Genomic DNA, 27339 nt, shown 5'->3' with positions numbered 1-27339 from the left:
AGAGGTAAGTGCGCCCGGGCATGTGGGAGAGGTGGGCACAGGTGAGAGGTAAGTAGGCCAGGGCGTGTGGGAGAGGTGGGTACAGGTGAGAGGTAAGTGCACCCGGGCATGTGGGAGAGGTGGGCACAGGTATGGGGCAAGGTGGGCACAGGTGTAGGAGAGGTGGGCACAGGTGTGAGAAGAGGTGGGAACAGGTGTGGGGAAGGGTGGGTACAGGTATGGGGAGAGGAGGGCACAGGTGTGGGGAAAGATGAACATGGGTGGAGGAGTGGGCACAGGTATGGGGAGAGGTGGGCACAGGTGTTGGGGAGGAGATGGGTGCAGGTATCAGGGACAGGTGGGCACAGGTGTAGAGGAGGTGGGTACAGGTATGGGGAAAGGTGGGCACAGGTGGAGTGGGCACAGGTATGGGGAGAGGTGGGCTCAGGTATTGGGGAGGTGGGTGCAGGTGTAGAGGAGGTGGGCACAGGTATAGAGGAGGTGGGTGCAGGTGTAGAGGAGGTGGGCACAGGTATAGAGAAGGTGGGTGCAGGTATGGGGGGAAGGTGGGCACAGGTGTAGGGGAGGTGGGTGCAGGTATGGGGAGAGGTGGGCACAGGTGTGGACGAGGTGGGTGCAGGTATGGGGGAAGGTGGGCACAGGTATAGGAGAGGTGGGCACAGTCACAGACAGAGCCTCTGCTAGGTGGCCCCTCTCCACCCCATGTGGGCAGGCCCCAAGCCTCACATTTGGAGACGACGCCCTCCAGGCGGATGATGTTGTGATGGCTGAACTGGCCCATGATGCCAGCCTCACCAAGGAAGTCCACTCGCTGCTTCTCTGTGTAGCCAGCTTTCAGCGTCTTGATGGCCACGGGCACCTCCTTCTTCCCCGAGGATGTCTTCAGCGTGCCCTTGTACACCTCCCCAAACTCTCCTGTGGGCAGGCAGGGTCAGGGGAGCGCCCCAGTCAGGCCCAGCACGAGGGCTCCCACCCTGTGTCACCACCACTGCCTCCTCAGGGCCCCTCGGCAGTGGGCCGACCTCACCTGCTCCGATCACCTTCTGCCGAGTGACACAGGACGGATGGATCTCGGTGGTGAACTTCAACACAGCTTGGTTGGGGTCCTCATATGTGTGTGGGTCCACGTATGTCTTCAGGGGTTTCAGTTGTTCTGGAAGGAGAAGAGGTGGGGTCACAGGCAGCTCAGGAGGGGCCCCATGGGGGGTGCCCTGGAGTCAGAGAAGGTCACGTGATCTTCAGAGACTTAGACGAGGCTGTGGGGGATGGACCCCTCAGAGCTGCCCACGGAAGCCTGTGGCCCAACCTCAGTGAGCTGGGAACATCCTGGCTGCCCCCACCTCCCCCACAGAGCTGGGGACGGTGCCGGCAGGGCTGGGCCTGGAGCGGGGGCTGCATCTCACCTGACTTGGAGAAGTAAACGTCCTCCGGGGACTGGCGGGCACGCAGGTTCTTCCTCCTGAAACAGCCCCACAGGGAACCAAATGCAGGGAGATCAGTGAGGTCTGCTCCGGCCAGGGAAGCCTCCTGACCCTACTTTGGTCCGAGGGGGACCTGGGGTGCTCAGAACGCAGCCCAGTCCCCGCTGTCGCTGCCCAAGCTCCACTCTCAGGGCTGAGGGTGCAGAGAAGGCGGGTGGAGTGAGCCAGGACTCCCTCCCCGGGATCTAGGCCCCAGAATGGCCCCTTAAGCAGCGGTGAGGAAGGCATTCCCATTACAGCTACCCGGGGTTTCCTGCCTGCGTGTCCGGAGGAAGTGTGGACACATCATTAAAAACAAGAGCAGAGGTAATGAAGCCCGTGTCCTGGCCCCGCCGCGTGCCAGGCACTTCACTCCGGCTCGTATATCCTCACACCATCCAGAGGCAGGGATTAGACTCGACTAGCGTCCTATGGGCCCCATGGTTCAGATGAGGAAACGGAGGTTCCTGCCCCATTTTCCCACCCAAGCCCATGAGGAGCCAGGGTATGGGCTCTGACGAACCTGCGGTGGATAAAGAAGCCAACTCCTGCCAGCAGCAGAAGCAGGACCACACAGACAGCCACACCGCCAATCACCGCCAAGGAGCCAGATCCCTCCGGGGCTGGTGGAAGAAATCAGGTGATGACAAATCACAAATCTCAGCAACACCCGCGCTGCACCCAAGACACCTGGGCCCCCACTGTGTGCTGGGTGCTTGCACTTTTGCACTTGGGAAGGCTCCAGAGGGTACTTAGTCCCATTTCACAGACGGTCAAGCGGAGGCCTTCCCAAAGGTCTCACAGGAGGTACTGCAGGCGTGTGAGGCTCAAAGCTCTGGCTCTTTCTGCAATGCGGATTTGAACTTCCTCACATCACTGTCGTGAATTCACATCCCAGCTCCTCCACCCCTCAGCCCTCCATGCTTCCCTGTCCCCAGGCCTGGGGACAGTCCCCGAAGGGCTGACGGAGAAAGGGGCATTTCTAAGTTCTTTGATTCACTTCCTTTCCCAAGATGTCTCAATTACTTGGTTCTGGGCCCTGGCCCAGTCCATGCCCAGGGTCCCCCAACTCACACAGTGTCTGGAATTCGTGCACCTTGCTGCCGGCCCCCTGGCCCTCCTGCGTCAGTGCCTGCACCTGGACCAGGTAGGTGGTGTCCGGAGCCAGGTCGTCCAGGGTCACGGAGAAACCCTCGGTGCGGCGTACATTGTAGCTGTTGGAGTCTCCCTGTGGGTGGGTGGCAGGCAGAGGAGCAGGCAGTGAGGGCAGGGCAGGGCAGGGCAGGGGCCTTGGCTCAGCCCACTGGAGACCACCCTGAGCTAGCAAGGTGGCTTGCCTTTGTTAGCAAACTTGAGGCTCTTCTTACAGAGGAGGAAACTGAGACTCAGAATTAAGTGACTCACTCAAGGTCAGAACCACTAAATGCATGACCCAGGACTCAAACTCAAACCGAGCTGTGTGGGGTCCCCAAATTCTGCCCCTGTCCTCACCCTGACTGCCTCTTCCAAGGACACCATGTCTTCTCTCCTACAAATCTCTGCTGTGCTGCCTTGGGAGATGTAATCCCCTGGCAGACCCCAGGTCTCAGTTTCCCCATCTGCAGAAGAGTGCTTCTTCAGATGGCTGGGTGGTTTGGTGAGCATCTATGTGACCAGCCTGTCCCCTGCTCTCGGCCCAGCTAGAGCCAGCCCCGACCCTCTGGGAGTTACCTTCTTGCGGTAGGTGACCTCGTACTTCCACACGCGGCTCTGCTGCGGCGGGGGGATGCTCCAGGAGACGCTAAGCGAGGTGGTGCTGCGGCCCTCCAGTCTCACCTTGGGGGGCTCTGGGCAGGACAGGCAGTGGGGGAAGCAGGTAAGAAGCTGCCTGCGGGCAGGCAGGGTTTGTGGGGGACAAGTGGACGTGGAGCCAGATCCTCCACAGCCCAGATTCTTTTATTTTTTTGAGATAGGATCTCGCTCTGTCACCCAGGCTCGAGTGCAGTGGCACGATCTCGGCTCACTATAGCTTCGAACTCCTGTGCTCAAGTGATCCTCCTGCCTCAGCTTCCTGAATAGCTGGGGCTACAGACACGTGCTACTGTACCTGGCTAATTTTTGTATGTTTTGTAGAGATGGGGTCTCCCTATGCTGCCCATGCTGGTCTCAAATGCCTGAGCTCAAGCAATCCTCCTGCCTCAGCCTCCCAAAATGCTGGGATTATGGGCGTGGTCACCACACCCAGCTCCCAGGCTCTTTAGATCCCAGTCTAGGATCCTAAACTTCCAGTTCCGGAGCACAGGACCTGAGTCCCAGGCCTCCACCCTGTCCCCATCACAGGGGCTGGCACATCAGAGGCGTCCCATATTTACGAGAGAATAAATAATAATAATAATAATAGGCCAGGCACGGTGACTTACACCTGTAATCCCAGCACTGTGGGAGGCCGAGGCGGGAGGATCACCTGAGGTTGTGAGTTCGAGACCAGCTTGACCAACATGAAGAAACCCCGTCTCTACTAAAAATACAAAATTAGCTGGGTGTGGTGGCGCATGCCTGTAATCCCAGCTACTCGGGAGGCTGAGACAGGAGAATAGCTTGAACCCAGGAGGCAGAGGTTGCGGTGAACCGAGATCGTGCCATTGCACTCCAGCCCGGGCAACAAGAGCAAAACTCTGTCTCAAAAAAAAAAAAAAAGAAGAAGAAGAAGAAATAACTTTTGCTGAATGCTATCTTTTTTTTCTCTCTCTTAAAGAAGAACTAACTTTTGCTGCATGCTTGCTTTTTTTTTTTTTTTTTTCTTTTGAGACGGAGTTTTGCTCTTGTTGCCCAGGCTGGAGTGCAATGGTACGATCTCAGCTCACTGCAACCTCTGCTCCCCAGGTTCAAGTGATTCTCCTGCCTCAGCCTCCCAAGTAGCTGGGATTACAGGCATGTACCACCACACCTGGCTAATTTTTTGTATTTTTAGTAGAGATGAGGTTTACTCCATGTTGGTCAGGCTGGTCTCGAACTCTCGACCTCAGGTGATCTGCCCACCTCAGCCTCCCAAAGTGCTGGGATTACAGGTGTAAGCCACCATACCCGGCCTCAATCCTCAATTATTATCCCACTTTACAGGTGAGAACACTGAGGCCCAAAGAGGTTAAGTAACCTGCCCACAGTCACAGAGCTCAGGAGCAGCTCTAGAGCAGGGATGTCCAATCTTTCAGCTTCTATGGGCCATAATGGAAGAAAAATTGTCTTGGGCCACACATAAAATACACCAACACTAACGACAGGTGATGACCTAAAAAAAATAAACAAATAAAAATTGCAGGCTGGGCACAGTGGCTCATGCCTGTAATCTCAGCACTTTGGGAGGCTGAGGCAGGCAGATCATGAGGTCAGGCGATCAAGACCAGCCTGGCCAACATAATGAAACCCCGTCTCTACTAAAAATACAAAAAATTAGCTGTGTGTGGTGGCACGTGCCTGTAATCCCAGCTACTTGGGAGGCTGAAGCAGGAGAATCGCTTGAACCCAGAAGGCAGAGATTGCAGTGAGCTCAGATCAAGCCACTGCACTCCAGCCTGGGCAACAGAGCGAGACTCTGTCTCAAACAAAAAAAAAAAGGAAAAAAAATTGCAAAAATAATCTCATAACATTTTAAGAAAATTTACGAATTTGTGTTGGGCCGTATTCAATGTCGGCTGGGGCTGCATGTGGCCCACGGGTTGGACAAGCTTGCTCTAGAGACTGTGCCTTTAACCACATACTCTGCTGTCTCTCTCTAAACACACCCGAGCCCCAGGTGGCCGTCCTCCTTAAGCCCCACCTGGGCAGGCCCCATAGGGCACAGCTGCCACCCCTGGACCTCACCTGTCTGGTTGATGCTGACACTGGCAGTACGGAAGCTGCGGCTGGTCACCAGGCCTGAGACGCCGTTGCGGGCCTCTACGGTGAAGGTGTAGTTCATGTGAGGCTCCAGGTCGCTGACTGTCACACTGGTGCGGGTCAGTCCGTGTGGAGGCTCTGAGTAGCGCACACTAGACTCACACGGCCCACACTCCCCAGACTCGGGCCAGCACTGTTCGCAGGTGACGCTGTAGACGATGTCCTCGCGGCCCCCACTGTCCTGAGGGGGTGTCCAGCGCAGCTCCACCTTGGCACCCATGCCCACGGCCGTGAGGTAGTGTGGGGCGGAGGGGGGTCCTGCACAGACGGGAGGAGTCAGTGCTCTGCTGGACCCAGGCGGATATGTCACACGTCACCCTCAGTCATGCCACCCTGACCCACTGCAAGACTCACGTGTGCAGGGCATCGACATTGGGTCCTGAGGTGCCCGGAAGAAGCCTTCCTCACACTCGCAGGAGGTGGCACCCTCAGGGGATGGCAGCGTGTGCTCAGGGCACTCCAAGCAGGGGCTCTCAGACACCTCAAACTTAAAGAATCCAGGCGAGCAGGCTGGTGGGCACAGGACAGACAGAGCACGAGGACATCAGTTCAATCTGCTTCCACCCCACGTGACTGCCTCATTCCCTCACCAGGGACCCCTGCCCTGCAAACAGGTCAATAAATCTCTATGGACCTGTTTTCTCGTTGGCAAAATGTCTTGTGATGGAAAAATGCATGGCAAGAGCCTAGCATGTAGCAGGCACCCAGAAGTGCTTCACACACATGCTGCATACCTTTGCTTCACTCCCCACTGGCTCCTGCAAGAAGCACCACACCCCTGAGCCTGGCATTTAAGGCCATACCTTGCCTTTCAGCTAACCAAGAATCCCATCACAGCCTAGCTAAGCACTTCACCAAGCACGCTGCCCACCGGCCTCATTCCCATTCATCCGTGCAGACTAGCCTGTCAGGTCCCCACCTGGGTAGCTGAGAGCTGCCCAGGGCTATGACTGCCTCTTCTTGACCATGTGTATTTGTTGACTGTCACCACCACCCTGACTCACTGGCCAGCCTCATCAATTCAGGATGCCATTCCTGCAGGTGTTCCCTCCAGCCCAGGACCTGCCCGCCTTTCCATTCGGGGCTGACCAGGAAGCAGGAAAGGCCAAGCCCCCCGGCATTTTCTCTGGCTCTGCTTCCAGGACCGAGTCATATCCGCCACTCACAAGAACAGCCAGGAAGTGACTCTTCCTCCCCCAGTGGCCAGTCCTGTCCTGGCCCAGCAGGCTGGGGGCTCAGGCACCTGACTCCGGGGGCTTCTTCCTCCCACCACCCTATCCTGTCTCATCCCACCGCTGCCCTAAGCCCCTTCCTGGCCCTACAGGCAGGAAGCTGCCCAGACACAGGGCTCATGGTGCAGGGCTGTCCAGGGCTTGGGCAGCTGCTGAAGTGGACAGGGTGACTAGAGGCCACCCTAGGGAGCTCCCCCAACAACCCTACAATACTAATCCTTCAGATTGTTCTGGTGAGAGGGTCCTGAGACACCTCCAACCTCAGCACCACGTTCACCACACACACAATGATCCTCTGCTCTGTGTCTGGCCCAGCCCCAGTGCTGGGTATGCACCAAGATGAAAACAAACCCCTGATCTCAGGGAGCAGAAGCACCTGACAAGGTCTGCAAGACAGAGGGAGGAAACAAGCTAAGAGCTAAGGGGGTGGAGGAGGGGAAACAACCTTGGCCAGGAAGTCTGAGAAGTCACAGGGGACATTTTGGTTGGGGTTCAGAGGCTGCATAAGAGTTCAGCAGGGGAGTGATAGCTATTGGGAGAGGGAGTTAGGAGTGAGAAAGAGCATGACTAATACGGAAGGTATGAGTGGGTTTGTGGGCACAAATGTGGGGAGCAACAAGCAATAAAGCAGTTGAGAATGCCAGGCCAAGCAGCTGGGACTTTATCCTGGAGGCAATGGAAAGCTGCTGGAGGTCTGATGTGGGGAGGTCAGATTCCTGCCTTCAGGAAAAATCTGTGCCTGGAGGCAGCTTTTGTCCAAGACCCTGGGGACAGCCTGGCTCCTGATAGCCTAAGGACAACCCTCTCCAGGGAAGCCAATTTCAAGTGCCCTGGCCCAAGCAGGCCGGGTAACTCTCAGGAGCAGAGTCTGGAGCGAAGACTCTGTCCAGTCCCCTGTGTGAGCAGAGGTGGGGAGGGGGACCAGGAGTCAGGGCAACAGGACTCAAAGGACACCCAGCTCCATAAGGTGCCAGATTGTGACTTCCTGCTAATGACTCTGCTCTCAGAACCAGGCTGCATCCCTGTCCCCTCCCCACCCTGGCCCAGGGACCACACAGCCACTCTCACCTCCTCGGCCCATCCTGCTTCTGCAGACCCTCAGCATTGGCCCTGCGAGAGCTCAAGCACACAGGCCAGGGAAGGGGGCTTGTCCTGGGTCACGCAGCAGGACAGAGGAGGCCCAGGGCCCGACTCCTGCTCTGCACAGAGCCTGAAGTCCCAGTGACAGTGACCGCAAATAAGCACCTACTGTGCGCAGGGCTCGGGCTGAGCATTTTACACTCATTTAGTCCTCACAATAGACCTGCTATATACAGGCACTATTAGCGCTTGTTCCACTTTGGAGGTGAAGAGAGACAAAAAACCTTGCCTGAAGTCACCAAGCTCCCAAGACAGGAAATCAGAACTCAAACTTAGGATGTCTGATTTTCAGCCTCTCTCCTCTCCCACTCCTTTTTCTTTCTTTTTTTTTTTCTTTTCTTTTTTCTTTTTTTGTTTTTGAGATGCAGTCTCGCTCTGTTGCCCAGGCTGGAGTGCAGTGGTGGGATCTCAGCTCACTGCAACCTCTGCCTCCTGGGTTCAAGCAATTCTCCTGCCTCAGCCTCCTGAGTAGCTGGAACTACAGGCACCCGCCATCACGCCTGGCTAACGTTTGTATTTTTAGTAGAGATGCAGGCTGGTCTTGAACTCCTGGCCTCAAGTGATTCACCCGTCTCGGCCTCCCAAAGTGCTGGGATTACAGGCGTGAGCCACCGCACTGGGCCTCTTTTCCCACTTCTGTTCTTAGGAACACTTCAATTTGGAGCAAAGAGCAATCAACATTCTGAAACAAGCCTGAAGAGACAGGAGATAAGGCCTGACCCACTTCAAAAGCCAGACGCTCCCCACTAATCTCAGAGCAGCTGTGGGTCTCTGTGTTGTGGAGGGAGGGGGAGGGCATTGCCCACCACAGATCTGGGCACTTTTGTGTCTGTGAGCAGAGAAGTGTAGAATCCAGCCCAGGGGGTTGGTTGGGTGGCTAAAGCGGTCTTCTTCAAGCCCCAAATGTCTTTCAAGTCTCCTATTGTATTTGTGAAACCCATGAGTATATTGCATCCCTCCCCAAACATATCTGCATGATACAAAAATAGCTCTCTCCTCCCCCAGATCTTTGAGCAAAACTGAGACTCCAGAAAGCCGGGCCGTGTTTATCCTGGGGTTTCAATTCCCCCAAATGCCCTGACTTGTCTGCTGAGGAGACTTCACCTGGCTAAGTGCTGGCTCCAGGTGGTCCAGGGCCAGCAGACTTGGGAAGCTCGGGGGCGTTCCCAGCTCAGGCTCTCAGGCCAGGCAGGGGCCATAAACCCCCACAGCCCGGCTCGGACCCACTGAAGGCTTTAGCAAACCCTCACAATGCCCCGACTCCCCACCGTGCGGCTGCTCCTATGCCAAGAGGAGGAAGTGGGGGAAGAGATGGGCTCTTTGGCCCCAGCGCCTGGGGGTGGCTTGCCTGCTGCCGCCAGGAAAGAGGGAATTTGGAGAGATTTCCGCTGCGGATGTGCCAGATAATACAGTGGAGAGGCAGCGTCAACAGGGCATGTGCCTGCCCGACGAGATGTGCTTCCCCTCCTCCAACCACAGAGCTACCAGGGCCTGTCTCCAGGACCCCGCCAGAGTTTCCAAGTACTCAGGGGTCTCAGAGTTCATGAGTAGGACACCAGCAAGCCCCTGTGTTCTTCCTGACTTTATCTAGTTGGATTTCCTGGCATTCTGGGCGGGCAAGTGGGGACAGGGGTCACACACACTCAAACACACCCATATACACCAAATACCTACTGTTCCTTAGCCAACCAGCAAACTCCTATGCATCCTTTAATACCCAGCTTAAGCTCCTCTACACAGCCCTCCCAGACTGCCCAATTCCTGGCCCCCCTGGCCCCCATTAGGCCATCTATTAATCTTATGTTTACCAAATAGAAATGTGCACTTCATATGTGTCTGGCACAATGTTGGGTGCTAGGATATGATGGTGAGACAGATAAAGGGGAATTCATAACTTGGCTTTCATGTTCCATTAGAAATTATTCCTGCATGTATCAGGAGCTTCTGTGAGAGTAGCAGCTCCTGAGGAGCAGGAATGGAGACCAATTTATCTGTATCCCATGGCCCAGTGGTGCTCAGTTAATGTTTGCTGAATGGAAGGACAGACGGATGGATGTGGATGGATGGATGGATGGATGGATGGATGGATGGATGGATGGATGGATGGATAGATGGGTGGGTGGGTTGGTGGGCGGATGGGTAGATGAGTGTGTGGATGGATGGATGGGTGGATGAATGGACGAATGGCTGGAGAGGGTATGAGTGGGTGGATGAATGGACAGATGAATGGACAAGTGGATGTTTGGGTTGGTGGGTGGACGGGTGGATGAGCGGGTGGGTGGATGGAAGGATGGATGGATGGGTGGAGGGGTGGACGGATGGATGGATAGATGGGTGGGGAGGATGGACAGATGAATGGACAAGTGGATGGGTGGGTTGGTGGGTAGACAGGTGGATAAGTGGATGGATGGATAAGGGATGGATAGGTGGGTGGGTGGGTGGAGGGATGGATGGATGGATGGATGGATGTGGAGGATGGACAGATAAATGGACAAGTGGATGGGTGGGTTGGTGGGTGGACAGGTGGATGAGTGGGTGGATGGATGAGGGATGGATAGGTAGGTGGGTGGGTGGAGGGGTGGATGGATGGATGGGTGAGGGGATGGGTGGAGGGGTGGATGGATGGATGGGTGGAGGGGGGTATGAGTGGGTGGATGGATGGATGGGTGGAGGGGGGTATGAGTGGGTGGATGGATGGACAGATGAATGGACAAGTGGATGGGTAGTTTGGTGGGTTGGCAGGTAGATGAGTGAATGGATGGATGATGGATGGATGGATGGATGGTGGATGGATGGATGGATGGTGGATGGAAGAGTGAGTGGGAGAGAGAATGGATGGCAAACCTACCATGTACACATGAAATATGCACTCCAGGGCCAGAGAAGTGAGCAGTGTTTCAGCGCCCAGAGAGACACTGTGGAGAAGGTCCACCAGAATGCCTACTTGCCTTGCACAAGAGCCTAACTTTGGCACACCTGTGGCACACCTGTGGCACACCTGTGGCACACCTGTGGCACACCTGTGGAGAGCTGTTCTGGCCCCGGTTGTCTGGCAGGCCTGGGCCACTCCGAGCAGGGGAACTGGGGCACAGTGGCTGCACCTCCGGCTATACCCTGGTTTTTCCAGTTCCTGATGCCCGCCCCTTAGGTGGCAGCATGAAGTGACTCAGGGACAGACGCCCTTATCATGACGCAAATCCAGCCCCCAGTGGAGCCCCTCATCCCAAGGCACAGCCACCTCCCAGGCTGGCAGTGGCAAGGTTGTGAGGTCAAGAGGTCATGGTGGCAATTTACCTAGGGCTAGTCACCGCCCAAGCCCGGCCCAGCAGGCGACTGCAGGAACCACCTTGGCCCAAGGATGTGGAGCTTGGACTTTGTCTCTGGGCCCTGACAGACGGCAAATGGTGACCTATGGGTTACTGACCCAGCAAATAAGGGAGCTGACAACCTCAGGCCCTGGTGGCTTCTTGTTCCCAGCAGGCCCTGTCGTCCCTGCAGAAGGGGGGCTGCCCCCAGGGCCCGATGGCTGCCAGCACCCTGTCCCTTCCACACACACCCTAAGGAGCTATCTGCAGGCACATTCCTCCACCATTGATAAGCACCGCTCCCCACCCCAGCCCCCGCTCCCCACCTCAGCCCCCGCCTCCCGCTCCCATCCTGCCACCAGCCTTTCATCTTCTGTTTGCTTTCCCTCGCCTCCTTCCTTCCGTTCTGGGGACCCACTTACCTCCAGGAGGGAGAAAGGGAGGGTGAGAGGGAGGGAGAAGCCGGTGCCCGCCCAGCGGAGCTGCCAGCACCTAGCTTTGCCCCCAGTGTGAGCTGAGGGTGGGGCAGACAGGGCACAGAGGTGAGAGATACCACGGGGGGCTGGGGGTGCTGCCACCATGGTCCCACCTCTGTAGGCCAGAAGAAACATCACAGAAATAAGGCCCAGTGAGACTTCCCAAGGAGGGGACAAGCCTTCGAGCCACAGTCAGCAGCTCCCAGAGTCCCCCACCTGGGGAACCACCCATGATGTGATCAAACAGGAATCCTGCCACGGCCCCCACCACGGCCCGAGACCACCCTGTCTAAAGACCGCCTTCACCAGAGCCATACCCTGGCTAGGGGCTCCTCCCTGTCAGCTCTGGACCTTAGGCCACTTGGGCTGCAAGCAGTGGGACCTCTCCTCACCACACTTGAGTCACACAGTCAACAGCTTCCCCGGGGTTCAGACTGAGCCCCAGTGGGAAACCACAGGAGGGAAGCTCAGATCACCAGGTTGGCAGCATCCTTCAGGGCCACAGGTCCAGCCCACTCATTTTACAGATTGGGGTGGGACCCCGAGGGGACGTGCTATGGTCATACAGCCTGTGGGTGGAAGGACACACATCAGGGGCAACTGCCTTCCTGTACCAGGCCCCCGTTCTTTTGGTGACTGTTCACTGCTTCCTCTCTGGACCTCAGTTTCCTCATCTGTAAAATGGGGATCAAGTCCTCATCCTCTCCGGGTTGTGTGTGAAGAAAGAAGAAAGCCCTGATTATGAGATGTTCAACATGGTGCCTGGAATGGGGTGTCCCTATGAACCGGGGGATCATGAAACAGTAGGGAGGGGACATCCCCAAGGGGCTGGGCCCCCTGAGGGAGCAGGAGCCTCTCAGGAGGGAATCTCCAACCCCCCACAACCCCAGTTCTGGCCACCCAGCTGTTCAGCTGAGCCGCTGGCCAAGACCGCTGGCCACCTGCTCACCTGGCCAGCGGTCCCCAGGGCTGAGGCGCCAGCAGGGGCCCCGCCAGTTCAGCTGCTGAAGCCAGCACAGGAAGCGGAGACAGGGAGACAAAGCAGCCCCCAGGGACAGCGGTCAGCCCGAGTGACTCCACTGTCCGTCCCGCAGGCAGGGCCAGAGGCGGGGAGGGGGAACCAAGGGAAGCTGGCTCATTCCTGACATAGTTCACGGGAGCGCTCCGGGCAGCGTGCCCACCTGCCGCACACAGCACCTGGGAGGTGCCTCCCTTCCTCTGTCCACTTAACTCTTTCCTGAGCTCCAGGCTTCCTGGGGAAAGAACCCTGAGGAGAAACGGACAAGCTGGGAATAACCTAGACAAGGTGTCAGGTGACCTCAGGGTGCCCCGCCTTGCTCTGGGTCTGGTTGGTCACCAGGAGGAGCCCCAGTGAAAGAATCTGGGTCTCCAGGCCTGGGGAGGGTCCAGCAGGGAGGGCAGACCCTGTGCCTCCCTCTGGTTCTCCCTCAATGTGCCCAGCAGTGCCCTCTCCAGGACCCCTGCCTCCAACAGAGCCCCCAAGCCCCTGCAACAGACCCTGCCATCCCCAGGACTGGCCAGAGAGCCTACCCCAGGGCCAGGAGCTGAGTCAGGGATTCCAAAGGAACTGGTCACTTCCCGCCCCGTTTCCTGACCCATCCTGCAGCCTGGGCACCGCTGCGCTGCCTGGATTCAGATCCTGATGCAGCCACATCTTAGCTGTGTGACTTCAGGCAAGCCTCTTTACCTCTCTGAACCTCAGTTTCCTCATCTATCAAATGGGACTGATCACAGTCCCTGCCGCACAGAAAGGCAGTGTGGATTCCACTCGCACGTCTGATAAAGTGCTTGCTTGGCTCAGCGCCTGCCCCTCCGACGGCTCCTGTCTACGGTAGCGACTGTCATCACTTCCCGCAGCAGCATGGCCAGGGGCTGCTGAGAAAAGTCTAGAGGCATAAAGAGGAGCCAGCTGGGCGTTCCTGGCATCTCACGCACCGGCACCCATCCACACTGAAAGGAATTTTGGTGGGAGGAGCCTGAGGAGGAACAATCCGGCAATAGGTGACTAGCGATTGACAGGGTCCCACCAACTAAGTAGGAAATTTCGCTCTTGGAAACTTGTCCTCCTGCTGGGCTGATCTTCCAACAGGGGGCTGCTTGGCTCTCTGCAAACAATCTGCCAGAACCCCGACCCCCCACCTCTAGAGGAGGGAAGGCTGCCCCCCTTCCTGGAGAGACACCCCCACCCCAACCGTCCGCTTATCTCTATGGGGCCTGTCTCACCAGCCTGTGGAAAGTTTTCAGCTGCCCCTCACCCCCACCCCCGCATTCTTGTGCGAGGATGTCATGTAGGAGGAGCCTGCTCGCCCCACTGGGCTGCCTCGTCCCGGGGCCCCCCCAACCCGCAGTCATTGTCTGAAACTGGGAGTGTGCATTCGAGGTCACCAAAAGCAGGGGCCGCTTGGGGAAGGGGGGCTCACTCAGCAGAGGGGAGCTGGGAAGACAAGGGGGCAATGGGATGGGCCGGAGCAGAGCTTACACCACAGGCTTATGGCCAGAAAGGCTCGTAGGGAACTTCTCATCCGGGGTTTACAGACCGTGTTAAGTAAGGTTCTGAGGACTTGCTTTGGGAGGCAAGTGGTGCCTATCACAAAGGGCTTCAGGGTCCTCCAACCCTTCAACCCCCTCCAAGGGCTGCGGGATCCATGGCTAGAAAACAAGCATAAAGTCTGCTGGTGCTGTTGAACTTTCTCATTTGACTCAAAGGAAACCCAAGGCCAGAGATGAGGGGGGATTTAGCCAAGGTGTGTGCATCGCAGCCACTAAACCTCCAATTCCTTAATGTCCCGCTTATCTCAGCAAAGAAGATGCCAGAGAGAGGGGATGAGCCAGCCCTCCAAAGGTCCGCCTGCATTCCACAAATGCTCTGCCTCATGGCAATTTCCAGAAAAAGTCACCCATTGAAAATCCACATTGCTGTGGAGATTTCCGCTGTCACTGGCCCTGGCCACACCACGCCACAGCTTCCTCCACGTGAACTCACTAATGCCCAAGCCTCATTCCCCAAGGAGAGTCTGATTTAATTGGCCCTTTTCTGGGCCCAGTGTGTCATCTATAGAGGCCCCAATGGAAAATCAATAGAGGCCCCAATGGGAAGTTTGTGGCCCTGGGGAGATTCAGACAAGAAAGGCAGACCCTTGGCCCCGCTCCAACCTCTCCCTCAACAAAAGCATTTCCCAAAAGCTCCGCTGGTGATCCTGAAATGCAGCCAGGGGATGTGCACCCCGGGTCCAACTCAGTCACTTCTATGTACAAAAGAGGAGTTTGAGGCTAAGTACCTTGCTTAAGGCCACATAGTGAGTTGATAACAGACATGGAACTCGCTCCTGGTACTCCATTATGGGACCACAGTGCCGCTGCACAGGAGCTACTTAGTATACATTCGTGGGATGAATCAAAAATAACAGCCACATTTAAAAGTACTTACATGGCAGGCACTGACCTAAGCACTTTACTATTAAGTCATTTGATTATCACAGCCACCCTACGAGATAGACGCTATGATCATCTCCATTTCACAGATGAGGAAACTCAGGCACAGAGAGGTCAAGGAAATGGCCTAAAGCCACACAGCTAAAAATGTAGACCTGGGATTTGAACACAGCCATTCTTGTTCTAGAGTCAACAGTCATAAAATCCACATTCTACTGTTTCTCAATTCATTCATTCTTTTTTTTTTTTTTTTCCAGACAAGAGTCTCACTCTGTCACCCCAGGCTGGAGAACAGTGGTGGGATCTCAGCTCACTGCATCCTCTACCTCCCAGGTTCAAGCAATTGATTCTCATGCTTCAGCCTCACAAGTAGCTGGGATTACAGGTGCATGCCACCACACCCGGCTAATTTTTGTGTTTTTAGTAGAGACGGGATTTCACTACGTTGCCCAGGCTGGTCTCAAACTCCTGGGCTTAAGTGATCCACCCACCTCAGCCTCCCAAAGTGCTGGGATTACAGGCATGAGCCACCACACCCAGCCACAATTCACTCATTCTTAATGAATGAGTTAATCCAGCCTTAACAAGGAAACTGATGTCTGGGAAGGATCTATAATTTGCACTAACAGAACTAATGTGTGTCAAAGCAGGGATGAGCCTACCAAGATCCCACGATTCCAAAGCTAAAGACCAGAACCCGGGAATGCAACCTGTCCCTCCAGAACCCCTTCCCTGCCACCAGAACCGTCACTCACCCTGGCAGGCATCCTCCACTTTCTCGTAGCCTGCCTGGCACAGGCACTGCCCAATGGGCACCAGCCACTCGCCATCCACTGCGCAGTGCATACGGGGCTCTTCACCCCCTGGTGGCACCACAGCATGGTCCACACAGGTGCCGGCCACAGTGGCCAGGGAGGGTGCATCAGAGCCGGCGATGGTCTCAGGAAAGCGGGCCAGGCTCTGCAGCAGCTCGGGGCACTTCTTGTAGTAGACACGGACGGAGAGCAGCGCCACACAGGCACCGATATCCTGGAAGGCCAGGTAGAAGCCTTTGCGGGTGAGCGGCCCCACGGAGCGCTCCTCCACGTTCAGTTTCACGTGGCGTGCCTCGAAGTCGCTGCTGACGGTGATCTCATCGGGCGCAATGGTGTCAATCTTGGTGAACAGGCGCTTCTGGAAGTTGGTGCCATAGTCCAGGTCCGACTCGGCATAGTAGAGGTTGAAAGTCTCCTTGCAAGAGCTGGCGCCGCCAGGGAAGCTGTTGCAGTCGCGCACAGTAAACTTGAGTTCAATGAAGATGCGCTCGGCCTCTCCTCGGTACACCCAGTTGGTGCGGAGCCAGTTGTCCTGGTCACCAGACATCACGTTGCACACGGAGTACATGTAGATCGGCATGTCATTCATGATGTTTTGCATCAGGTCCCACTGTGAGGGGAAGACACAGGTTAGCGTGTGCAGGCGCCTAGGGAAACTGAGGCCCAGGTGGCACAGCGGGGCATTAGGAAGACACTTTCTGGTACGTGCTCTCCCGGTTCTAAAGTGAAGGAAACTGAGGCCTGGGGCGGGTAGGGGATGTATCCATAAGTGGCTGAGCCAGAATCTGGCCCCTGGTCTCGCTCTCACATACCTGGAAGCTGAACCTCCCTATTAGACTGTGAGCCTGAGGGTGGAGTCCGGGGCTCCATGTGACCTCAGGTGGGTTATGCTCTCTAAGCCGCCATTTCCTCATCTATACAATGGGAGCAAGACGCCCTACCTCGCAGAATTGCTGTGAGGATAAAGGACAGAATATCTACACTGGCCGAGCACAGTGCTTGGCACAAGGTAATAGGCATATGGGCAGATAGTATGATTATTGTTACCGTTAGTATTATTCAATGCACACGCATGTGTGTTGACAAGCACAGGAGTGGCATGAAGTCAAAAACAACGGATGATCCTCTCCATCATTTAGAATCTGGCTTTGGAGCAGATCAACACGTTCCTCCCTCCCTGGATCACAACTCAGCCTTCTCTGGAAAGAATTCCCAGCTTAAGCCACAGTTGGGCCAAGTGCCCCCTGCCATCCAGCTCCCACAGTTGCCCATGTTCCCCTTGCCCTGTACCCCTTGCCATTTATCAAGGTGCACTTGGTACGGCACCTGGGGACACCAACATCTGGGCTCCCACACAAGATTCTGAGCTCCTTGGCCAGGGTCTGCATCTAATTCACCTGTGTCCCTAGAGCCTGCCTGAGACAGAGTAGGTGCTCAGGGAAGCGTTTGTTGAATGAATGAACAAAAGAATGGATGAAAGCACAGGGGAGGAGGAGAGAGGCCCAGGCTATACTGTGGGACATTGGCCAAGGCCCTACATGCCCTTGGGCCTCAGTTTCCCACTCTGTATAATGCCTGGGTTGTATTAGGTGACCCATGTTCCCTCTCGGCTAGGCTTCCAGGATCCTAGGAACCTGCTCAGGGCTACACCGCAGCCAAGCCTGCCCAGAGCTAGGGTGACTAGGGACAAGAACCCGACTCATGCAGATCTGGCCAGCTGTGGGGACTATTCCAAGTAGTCCCTGGGAGACAGTCCCCTCTCTCAGCTCAGGGCCCCAGGACGAACTCAGCAAGGGCCCACTGTATAGAGAGGGAAACTGAGGCCCCAAGAGCCGCAGCATCTTCCCCAAGATCACACAGCAGACACACACAGCTGGGGGGAAAAGCCTCCAGCCCCTGCCCCCACTCCTGGTCACATCAGGACAGCATAGAGGGGAAGACCTGGGTGAGAATGAGGCAGAGAAATGCAGCCCCCTACAGGAAGGGGAAGCAACAGCTGGAGGTGGGAAAGGGGCGGGCGGGAAGGAACTTGATCAGGTTTTCCTGTTCCCTGTCTCTTCTTCACCTCTCACCTCCTGGGCTGAGATCTCGAGACAGGGGACACCTTTAACCCCTTCCCTCCCAAGAGGTGGATGGGGGGTGTCAGAGATCCCTCTGACTGTCAGCCTTTCTGGAACATGGAAGGCCCAGCTCCACTAGGGCCTTCTCTGTCTCCCCAGTTCCCCCCACCTTTCAGGCTTACACCTACCGCCCCCAGTACCTTCCCATGCCCATCCAGCCCCAGCCTGGGCCGGCTGCCTCTGAGTCTGGTGTGAGAAGCTGGACCCTGAGCCCGAGACCCGGCTGAGCTGCTGAATTGAAGCCATGCCCCATGCTCCCTGGGCCTCAGTTTCGCCATCGCTACAGGGGACCAGCAGCTCCATTCCCACACCCCTCCCCACCCCGAAGGCTTACGTACCCCTTTGCCATACGGGTGTGTGAGCCAGCCGAGCTCCCCTCCAGCTGCAGCAAAGTCCAGCAGTACCACTGAAAGAGAGAAGGGAGAGGGGGTGAGCCTGACTTCAGGACTCAGACCATGGCAGAAAAGGTGGGGATCCCTCCAGGAACCCCAACTCTTAGACAGACAGAGACCCCACCACACAGGGTCACCATATCCAAGAAAACCATCCCTTGACTCATGAGGGAAACAGGGCCAGAATGTTTCCCTCATGAGAACCATGAGGGATGGAACCCAGCTGAAGCCACATAGCAGGTTGGGGTCAGGACTGGGCCTCTTGTCTCCCAGGCCAGGATTCCAGCCATGCTGCCCTCCTCTGTTAGTCCCCAGCTGGGCAGAGCAGGCCAGGGAGCTCAGCCCAGCAGGAGAACAGCAGCTGGGCAGAGAGCTTGACTGAGCAGGGTATTAAATGACACCACACCGCCCCGTCTGCTTCCTTGAACAAGGCCCTTCGGCAGCACTTCACATGCATGTGGGCCTTGGGGACACTGGTGTCTGCTTCTGCCACATTCCCCCCAGCAGGAAACACACCAAGCCCACTCAGGTCATGTGGCACACACATATGCACCTATATGTACATGTGCATCTTGTGGCACTCCAAGAAGAGAGTCCTGTTAACAGGTGGGAACAGCTCCAGGGTGGAGGAGGGAAGGGGGTATCTGGAAACCGATCTTCTCACCACAAAAGCCACAGAGCAGGCAGGATAAATCCCTGAACCCATAGGGCCCCTAAGAGGGGCCCAAAGATACACACAGCTGGCGAGGTCCCCTCCCTGGGAAAGTCACTCCCACCGCCCCTGCCCCTCACATCCTGACCACTGCCCTGCCAGGGGTGCCAGAGTTTCCTGGGGAATCAGGGATGAAAGCCCTTGTAGGGGACATTCTAGGCCCAGAGGGACCAGGTATCAGGACCATCCTGTTCCCAGAGAGGCAACTGGAGCCTGGCGGAGGGATGCACTCCCAGGGGGCTTCCCTAGACCAGTCCTGCCCTTGGGCTCCTCCCACTGATCCACCCCAGGTTCTCCGCCAGGCTCAGAGGCCATAGCCAAAACCTAAGACCCTAGGTACTGCCCCCGCTCCATTTCCAAGTAAAGTCCAGGTAGCTGCCAATAAGTGCTGCCCTCCCTAGAGGGTAAGGAGATGGAAAAACTGAGGCACAGAACCCATGCAAGATGGATTCAGAGGGTAAAGCCCTAAGGTGGGGGTAAAGAAACCAAGTCAGTGCTTCCTTTGGGCCCTGGAGCATGAGGGATCTGCCTCAGAAGCCCCATTCCTCAAGGCCAGCACCGGAGAAGGACTCAAAGGGTGGACAGAGCTCCAGGCAGGCTGGGAGCAGGGATGGACTGGTTTGGGGAGATGGGAGCTGGGCTCTGAGGGTGGTCTTGGAAACCCCTTCCTGAAGTGACATGGCCCTCCTACCTGGGCTGAAGGCCCCAGGCTGGGGCGTGAAATGCTGCCACCCCCACTACTGACCAGGCCAGACCTCTCTAAGAAGGGTCAGGCAGCCCAGACAGGCAAGAGGAAATCCAATGTGGCACCGGCCCCATGGCAGAGGCTGTGGGAATAGGGGAGGGTGGCTGGGGGCAGTGAGGTGGGCAGGGGCAGGGATTTGTTCAGACATGCCCAGGGCCGGGGCTTTGAAACTCACTAACCCCACTAGCAAATGGAATGTTCCAGCTACACAGGAAGGAATCTGGAGGCTCCTGATTTCAGCAGGGTGGGTAGGACAAAGGTTCCTCACAGTCCTGCAGCCCCCCCTCAGATTGACAGGAGGCTGAGGTCTGTGCCCAAGTGAGAGGGCTCACCGCTACCAGGCTTCTGAAGGGTTAACCTGGCATGGAGGGCCCTCCCTTTCCAGCCTAGGCCTGGCTCTAGAAGTAGCACAGGGCTCAATCAGAGAAGAAAAGAAGCCCTCACGCAGGAAGAAGCCCCCCCCCCAGCCCCGGGTTTCCAACCCCAGCCCCCTCCCAGGGAAATTCCCTCAAACCAACCACCAGGAACAGGAGGCGCCCAGTGCTGGTCCCTCCGCCCTGACGCGGGCGCGGCTCTTTCCCCAGGTTCTTCCAGGGACAGAGGCTCCCACTTCCCTGGAAAGGGTGGGAGCCTGGGAGCCCCTCAGCTGCCCCAGACGGCTTCCTGGAGAAGCTTAGGCTAAGCAGGGCTTATCCATGAGCCCTCTATCCCCTTACCTTCCCATTTCTGTGGGGAAAAAAAAGCAAAAAACACCTCCTTCTTTGCCATGAGTTCCATCGTAAGTGCCATCTTTGTGGGTCCACATTGCTCCACAGTTTCCTCCACAAATGCAGGACTACCACCCACTGCCCTGTGGTTCCCTCCCTGCTCCCCCCATTCCTCTCTAACCAAGACTAGCTGAGCCCTATAGGAAGTGGGGAGGTGGGCGCTCTGGGGAAAACATGAAAGAAAAGGGGAAGGGGACAGAGGGCAGACTGGGCCCCAGCAGAACCAGAAACCAAGGACTTTCTGGCACTCTCCAGCCCTCTTCCCATCAGCAGCACCCCAGCTCAGCACCCCCTGCCACCCACCCAGGCCTCTGCCCAGCTATGCCAGGAAATCTACCATGACACCAACCACAAGGCAGGCAGGGCCTTGGCTCCAGCAGCCGAGAAGCGGGATGCTCAGGTCTGGTCCTCTGTTCAGAGGTCCCTGGTTGGCAAGGACTTGGGCCTCCCTCAGTTTCCCCATTTGTAAAAAAGAGGGCAGATTCAGTAGCTGTTGACGACCTAACAGGAGCCACGTGGGCAACCAAGTACAGCCTAGGGGCAAGGGGGCAAGAAAGAAGTCCACAGCAGCCTGGGGGTAGGTGAAAAAGGCACCTGTGTCCTCCTGCCTGCCCTCTAAGCCACCCCCAGGCCGTCACAACGCATCCAGCCTGGTTCCCAGGAACTGAAACCAGCAGCTGCCAGCTGGGCCATCATGCCCACACCCACCTAAGCACACTTCTCTAGGGAGTCTTTCACGGGGACTCAGAGTCAAGCAAAAATGTACCCCTACCCCAGTGCAATACACAAGCCTTTCCCCATGCACCCCACGGGGTGTGGGGGTGGGGTTTAACCACAGGCTGGGGAGAGGTGGACGCAGGGAACAAGAACAAGGCAGCTCCAGGCTTCCAGGCCAGCTCCGGGCTGCAGCAGCAAAGCACCCGCCTAATCCCCCACTCCCCATGGGCAGCCGAGGAGAAAGGCCTGTAGTGATTCCAGCTGTCTCTCCCCTTCTCTCCAACCACAGTCCCTCAGGAAGGGGGAGGACCAAACGTTGGTGGGGCGGATATTGAGGGTGGCAGAAATCCCTACCATGAGTGCCTCCTGCAACCAGAGGTCCCAGTTGAGACCCGGGTCTTGTCACTCCAGAGACTGAGACAGGATGCCACCGCCAACACCTGCCACTGCACAACGGCTCCAGATCTGGCCTCTTTTTCTCCCAACACGGAACAGCAAAACCTTCAAACCCAGTTTGGGAGGCAGAAAAAGAAGGAAACAGGCCGGGCACGGTGGCTTATGCCTATAATCCCAGCACTTTGGGAGGCCGAGGCAGGTGGATCACCTGAGGTCAGGAGTTCGGGATCAGCCTGGCCAACATGGTGAAACCTTGTCTCTACTAAAAAACACAAAAATTAGCCGGGCATGGTGGCGGGCGCCTGTAATCCCAGCTACTCAGGAGGCTGAGACAGGAGAATCGCTTGAACCCGGGAGGTGGAGGTTGCAGTGAGCCGAGGCAGCCCCACTGCACTCCAGTCTACAGTCTGGGCGACAAGAGCAAAACTCCGTCTCAAAAAAAAAAAAAAAAAAAAAAAAGGGGGAACTTCTCACCCGCTTCCCCTTGTGGAGCCTGCGGAAACCTCGCTCTGCCCAGGCAGGCGGGGAAACCTTGCCCTCACTGTTGGAAAATGAAGCTGGCCTCGGCTGGGTGGACAGGAAGGTCCTCGGCCAGGGCAGGAGCCCCCATCCTCACCGCGACCTTAGCGGAGGGACAACACCCCCACTACACACCCGCCGCGCCATAAGCAAAGTCTTCGGCCCCTCACCCTGCGCGGCTCCGGGAACACTGGGGCGGGGGTGGATGATTCAGTCTCCCACCCCCGGGTGTCCTGACTCCCTGGTGGCCCTGGGCTGACAGCTCCACACGTAGGGAGGCCGCGCCCCCACCTGCCGCATTTCCTCGTTCTGAGTCACCCTTGCTCAGAACGCTTGACTTTGGGACTTCCTGTCCGCACTCGCTGCCCCTAACCTGCCCCGGGAGCCCGGGAGTGCGGCTTGGGAAGGAGGGAAAGTAGTGTGTGAACAGGGATTGGCCCGAACCTTCCTCCACGCTCTCCCCCGGCACTGGAGGTGAAGGGGGGCATGGAGAAAATCTCAGGGAACACGGGCTTCGCCAGGGGGCTCCCGTCCGCCCGAGCCCCCTCCTCAAACTGCAAGGCCTGCACAGTATGCCTTCTCCGCAAAACCCCGGCAAGTGGGTTAGTAAATTCAGGTCACTAAGAAGCTGAGCCCGCGGAAAGCCTCCCAAACACCCACTTCTCTAGGGCACTCCCCACGCCCCCCGCCGGGACGCGTTCCCAAAGCCGCCGCCTGGACTGCAACCGCGTGGCCTGCGCCGCGTCCTCTTCTCCGCAGCCTCCGAGGCCCGTGCGACCAAGTTGAAACCCCTTATTCTCCGGAGCCCCTATGACCCCGGTTGGGGGCCAGGGCTCGCCTCGATCGCAGCCCGTGCGCCCTCCGGACTCCAGCTCGCCGGGACTGGGCGGCACCAGGTCGGTTTCCAAAGTTGAGCGAGTGAAGACGCGCCGGGCCCTGGGGGGCACTGGGGCCCGGGGGCCAGGGGGCCAGACGCCGCGCGCACTCACCTTCCTTGCCCTGCGCTGCCGTGGCCGGGGCCAGCGCACAGCCCCACAGCAGGACGAAGCAGGCGCGGGCTGCCCAGAGCTCCATGCCGCGCTCCTTGCTCTCGGTCCGATTCCCCGAGCCCGGCGCCCGCACACCCGCACGCCTGCACGCCGGCCTGGGTGTCCGCTCCCGCCAGCCAACCCGCGCGCAACTTCTGCCCCTCCTGCCCAGAGTCCTTAATGGAAGTTGGGTGAGAACCGACTCCTGTTCATTCATGCCCCGCGTGACGTCACCGAGGCCACGCCCTCAGGAATGTCTTTAAAGGGGCCGGGCTGGCACCGGGAGGAGAGGGAGGGGAAGTCCGAAGGGGTTTGGAGGAGGACCCTGGGGCCCTCTGCACTCGCGGGATCTCCGCAGGCCCTCCAGAATTTGAGCGTCTCAAAGCGCCAGCGCCCCTACGGGTTAGTCCCCAGGGATCTCTGAGCCTGGGATCCTCGTTGCAAACGTGGAATGGTTTTGCGCTGAGCCGTACCCATTTTGTCCTTCACCTCTGAGACTGAGCTCAATGCGACTGAGCTCAACGCTGGCCTGAAGGCCTGAGCTGAAATGGATTGGGGGTCCAGTAAGCAGTTGCCTTCTAAGCAGCAGGCCTGGGAGAGTGGCCCAGAAATAGACCCGGATGCCCTCCTTCCTAAAACCCTTGAAGAGTGTACCAAGCTGTTAATGGTCAAGAAGAGTATCTCTGTTCAGAAGCCTCTAAGCCTACTATGATCTAAGAGTAGGTTCATTTCCTCTGGCAATGGATCAGACATGCACTATCTTATTTATTAATCATTCTCATCTGGGAGGCAGGGGTCATCAAGAGGAAACTGAGGCTCCAAGAGCAGAAACAACATGCCCAAAGGGTGTACAGTTCATGGGTAGTAGAAGTAGGATTTGAATCCTGGTGGTCTCTGCTTGAACCATTGCTTCTTTTTGGGGAAGGGGGGAAGGGGCGGCCGTGCAGAGCACCCCTAGCCCCCAACCCTGGCATGGCAGGATTGGTTGATAGGTTTTGACACTTTGGAGGACACCTGCCTACCACCTGCCCCTTGATAAGGCCTCTTCATAAAACTTCCTCAGACATGAGCTCATCTCCCTTCCTGACAGAAGCGGCTGGTGTGAGTGAAACAAACGGCAAATGTGCTCTGGCCAGCCTGCCCGGCCACCCACGGCTGCCTGTTGGCCAATCACCATTTGACTAGTCTAGGAAGAGGAACTGTGGCAGGCCTGATTTCCTGGGAGGCCCCAGACTCCCTTTGCCTACCTCTTCCTCTCTGACCCCATCCTTGCTTCGATGTCCGGGACCTGCTACCCAGGCACCTGGGTCCTCTCTGCCGGATGTGGACATCTTGGCCTCTTGCCTTAGTGCCTGTTCTTGGGAAGCGGGTCCAGACGTCTCTTCTGCAGGAGGAGAGGAAGGGTTAATTACAGGTGTTGGGGTTAACTAAAGCCTTTGACCAAGAGGATAGGAGGAGAGCCTTGGTCCTCTGAGAGCCTGTGAGTGTGCAAGTGCCTGTGAGAATAAGTGCATGTGTGTGACGGTGTGAGATTGTGTTGAATGTGCATGCATGTGTGTAGACATGAGAGTGTTGATGTATGTATGACTGTGTGTGTGTGTATGGACATAAGTGTTGTATGTGACCAGGCATGGCGGCTTACGCCTGTAATCCCAGCACTTAGGGAGCCCGAGGCAGGCAGATCATTTGAGGTCAGGAGTTCGAGACACGCCTGGCCAACATCGTGAAACCCTGTCTCTACTAAAAATACAAAAAAATTAGCTGGGCATGGTGCCACTCACCTGTAATCCCATCTACTAAGGAGGCTAAGGCTGGAGAATCACTTGAACCCCGGAGGCAGAGATTGCAGTGAGCGGAGATTGCACCACTGCACTCCAGCCTGGGCCAGCAAGACTCGGTCTCCAAAGAAAAAAAAAAAATTGGTATATGTGTGTATGAGTGTGTGTGCATGGGCATGAGAGGATTTAGGTATGAGTGTGTGTGAGTGTGTATTTGAATGTGTGGATTGTGTGGATGTGTCTAGATGTGTGTATGAATGTGCATGTGGGTGTGAGAGATTTGTGTATGAGTGCATGCGAGTGTGGATTTGTGTATGCATGTATTTGTGAGTGTGCCATACTTCGCAGTAGTTGTGGAGTGAGTCCGCGAGTTTCTGAACAAGTTATTTCACTTTTCAGAGTCTCAGTTTGCTCACTGGGAAGATGTAAAGCCTGTTTCGGAGAGTTACTGTAAAGATCAAATAAAGTCATGCATGTAAACTCCGGGGGCCAGAACTACAGAAAGCACGCATGAAATCTCAGCTGTTACTGGGTTACACACAGTTCAGCAACAGGAAGCCACATCCGTGGAGAGCCGGGCATGTGTTGTGCCCGGGGCTCTGCGGACAGGCACATGGGGTGTGTGGATGAGTGTGAGCATGTGTGTAGTATGTGGTTTGGATAAGTGTTTTGCATGTTGTATTGGAGCCTCTGAGCTAGGGGTACTGGTGTGTGTAAGACTCCATGTGAGTTGCGTGGAAGCCACTGCTTGTACATGTATGTTATATGCCATTTGCAGGCTCCATCTGTCAGATGTGTCACTAGAGGACACACTGCAGGAGGACAGGGATGTTTGTAGAAAACAGGCAGTTCCTGGGCCAGACACGGTGGCTCACGTCTGTAAACCCAGCACTTTGGGAGGCCAAGGCAGATAGATCACTTGAGGTCAGGAGTTCGAGACCGAGCTTGTCATCATGGTGAAATCCCATCTCTACTAAAAATACAAAAATTAGCCAGGCGTGGTGGCGCACACCTGTAATCCCAGCTACTCGAGGTGGAGGCTGGAGAATCGCTTGAACCCAAGAGGCGGAGGTTGCAGTGAGCCAAGACCGCGGCACTGCACTCCAGCCTGGGTGACAGAGTTAGAGTCAAAAAAAAAAAAAAAAAAGAAGAAAACAGTCAGTGCCTGATACACACTAGATATTCAGCAAGCCTCCGCTGAATGAATGAACTGAGTGAATGACAGTGTTGCAAGTTCTGTGTTGCATGAAACTCTCTGTACGTAGTGTTGGTCGGTCCTTCCGGTGACAAGTGTGGGTTTCCATGTGTGGCCTCAAAAGGTTGGATCCAAGCACACGCACATGGCGGGGTGCAGGCAGGCCCTGATGGCTGTGGGCCACATGCCCAGCAGTATATGCACAAGTTGAGGGCCGAGAGCACAGGGCAGGGTGTCGCTCACCTGCAGTGTGTGACGTGAGCAGAGGCCTATGGAAAGGAGTGGTATGTCAGGTGGCAGCAAGAGGGTATGGGGTGGGGGCCATTCCCTGGCTTTTAGTCACCCATCTAATGACACACCCTTCCCTCTTTTCCTGTCCGACTCAGAGTCCTTCCCGCTCTAGGTGACTGGGTGCTAAGGAGGAAAGTTTTTCAGTGAGTCTTATAAAGCGGCACCAAAACGTGGTATTTACAGCGATACAATCAGCCCTAATGGAGATGGAATTACCCCATAAAGGCCCCAAGGAGCCCTCAGGGCCTCAGCGCCACTGCAGCAGACAAGGTTCCTGTACAGGCAGGTGGAACTCGAGTGAGTGTGTGTTTGTGTGTGACTGCCTCCCCTGCCAATCCCTGCCTCCAGCCCACCAGTCTGCTTAGGGGCCCACCTTTGCTAGGACTTAGCTGGGGCTGGGGACTGGGGTCAAGGAGATGACAAAGGTGAATGCTGAAGCCATGCCCTCACTTAACCCACCTTTGATCTGTGCCTGCCTTTGGCCAAGAGCATCAGAAAAAAATAATGTGGCTTGGGCAATACAGTGAGACCCCATCTCTACAAAAGAAAAAAGAAAAAAAAATAGCTGGGCATGGTGGTGAGCACCTGTGGTCTTAGCTACTCAGGCGGCTGAGGCAGGAGGATTGCTTGAGCCTAGGAGGTCTAGGCTGCAATGAGCTGTGATTGCACCACTGCACTCCAGCCTAGGCAACCAAGTGAGACCCTGTCTCAAAAAAAAAAAATTTTTTTTAAAGAAAAGAAAAGAATTGTAGCCAATACTTATAAAGCACTACTGTGTCCCGGACCCAGTTCTAGGCACTTCTCTATAGCGATCCACTTAGTTCTCATGACACTTTCAATGAGGTGGCACTGCTCCTGTACACATTTTACAGAACAGCAAATT

General features: G+C 56.4%; 1 protein-coding gene across 2 annotated transcripts in view; it reads right to left on the bottom strand.

Moving 5' to 3' along the window:
• Positions 1–23264, bottom strand: part of EPHA2 (EPH receptor A2) — a 31370-nt gene extending 8106 nt beyond the window's left edge. Inside the window, 11 exon segments of one of the 2 annotated variants that reach the window (NM_001040678.1) lie at positions 727–915; positions 1028–1153; positions 1404–1459; positions 1984–2083; positions 2535–2688; positions 3171–3286; positions 5301–5633; positions 5730–5885; positions 15737–16406; positions 18255–18322; positions 23154–23264. In NM_001040678.1, the coding sequence (NP_001035768.1) occupies positions 727–915; positions 1028–1153; positions 1404–1459; positions 1984–2083; positions 2535–2688; positions 3171–3286; positions 5301–5633; positions 5730–5885; positions 15737–16406; positions 18255–18322; positions 23154–23238 (2053 nt within the window). In that variant the 5' untranslated portion in view covers positions 23239–23264. 2 annotated transcript variants of the gene reach the window in all.
• Between the last annotated feature and the right edge of the window lie 4075 nt (positions 23265–27339).

This window comes from Macaca mulatta, chromosome 1 (assembly GCF_049350105.2).
Source record: "Macaca mulatta isolate MMU2019108-1 chromosome 1, T2T-MMU8v2.0, whole genome shotgun sequence".
Classification (NCBI taxonomy): Eukaryota; Metazoa; Chordata; class Mammalia; order Primates; family Cercopithecidae; genus Macaca; species Macaca mulatta.
The sequence above is the reverse complement of the archived record's forward strand: the minus strand, read 5'-3'. Positions and strand labels throughout refer to the sequence as shown.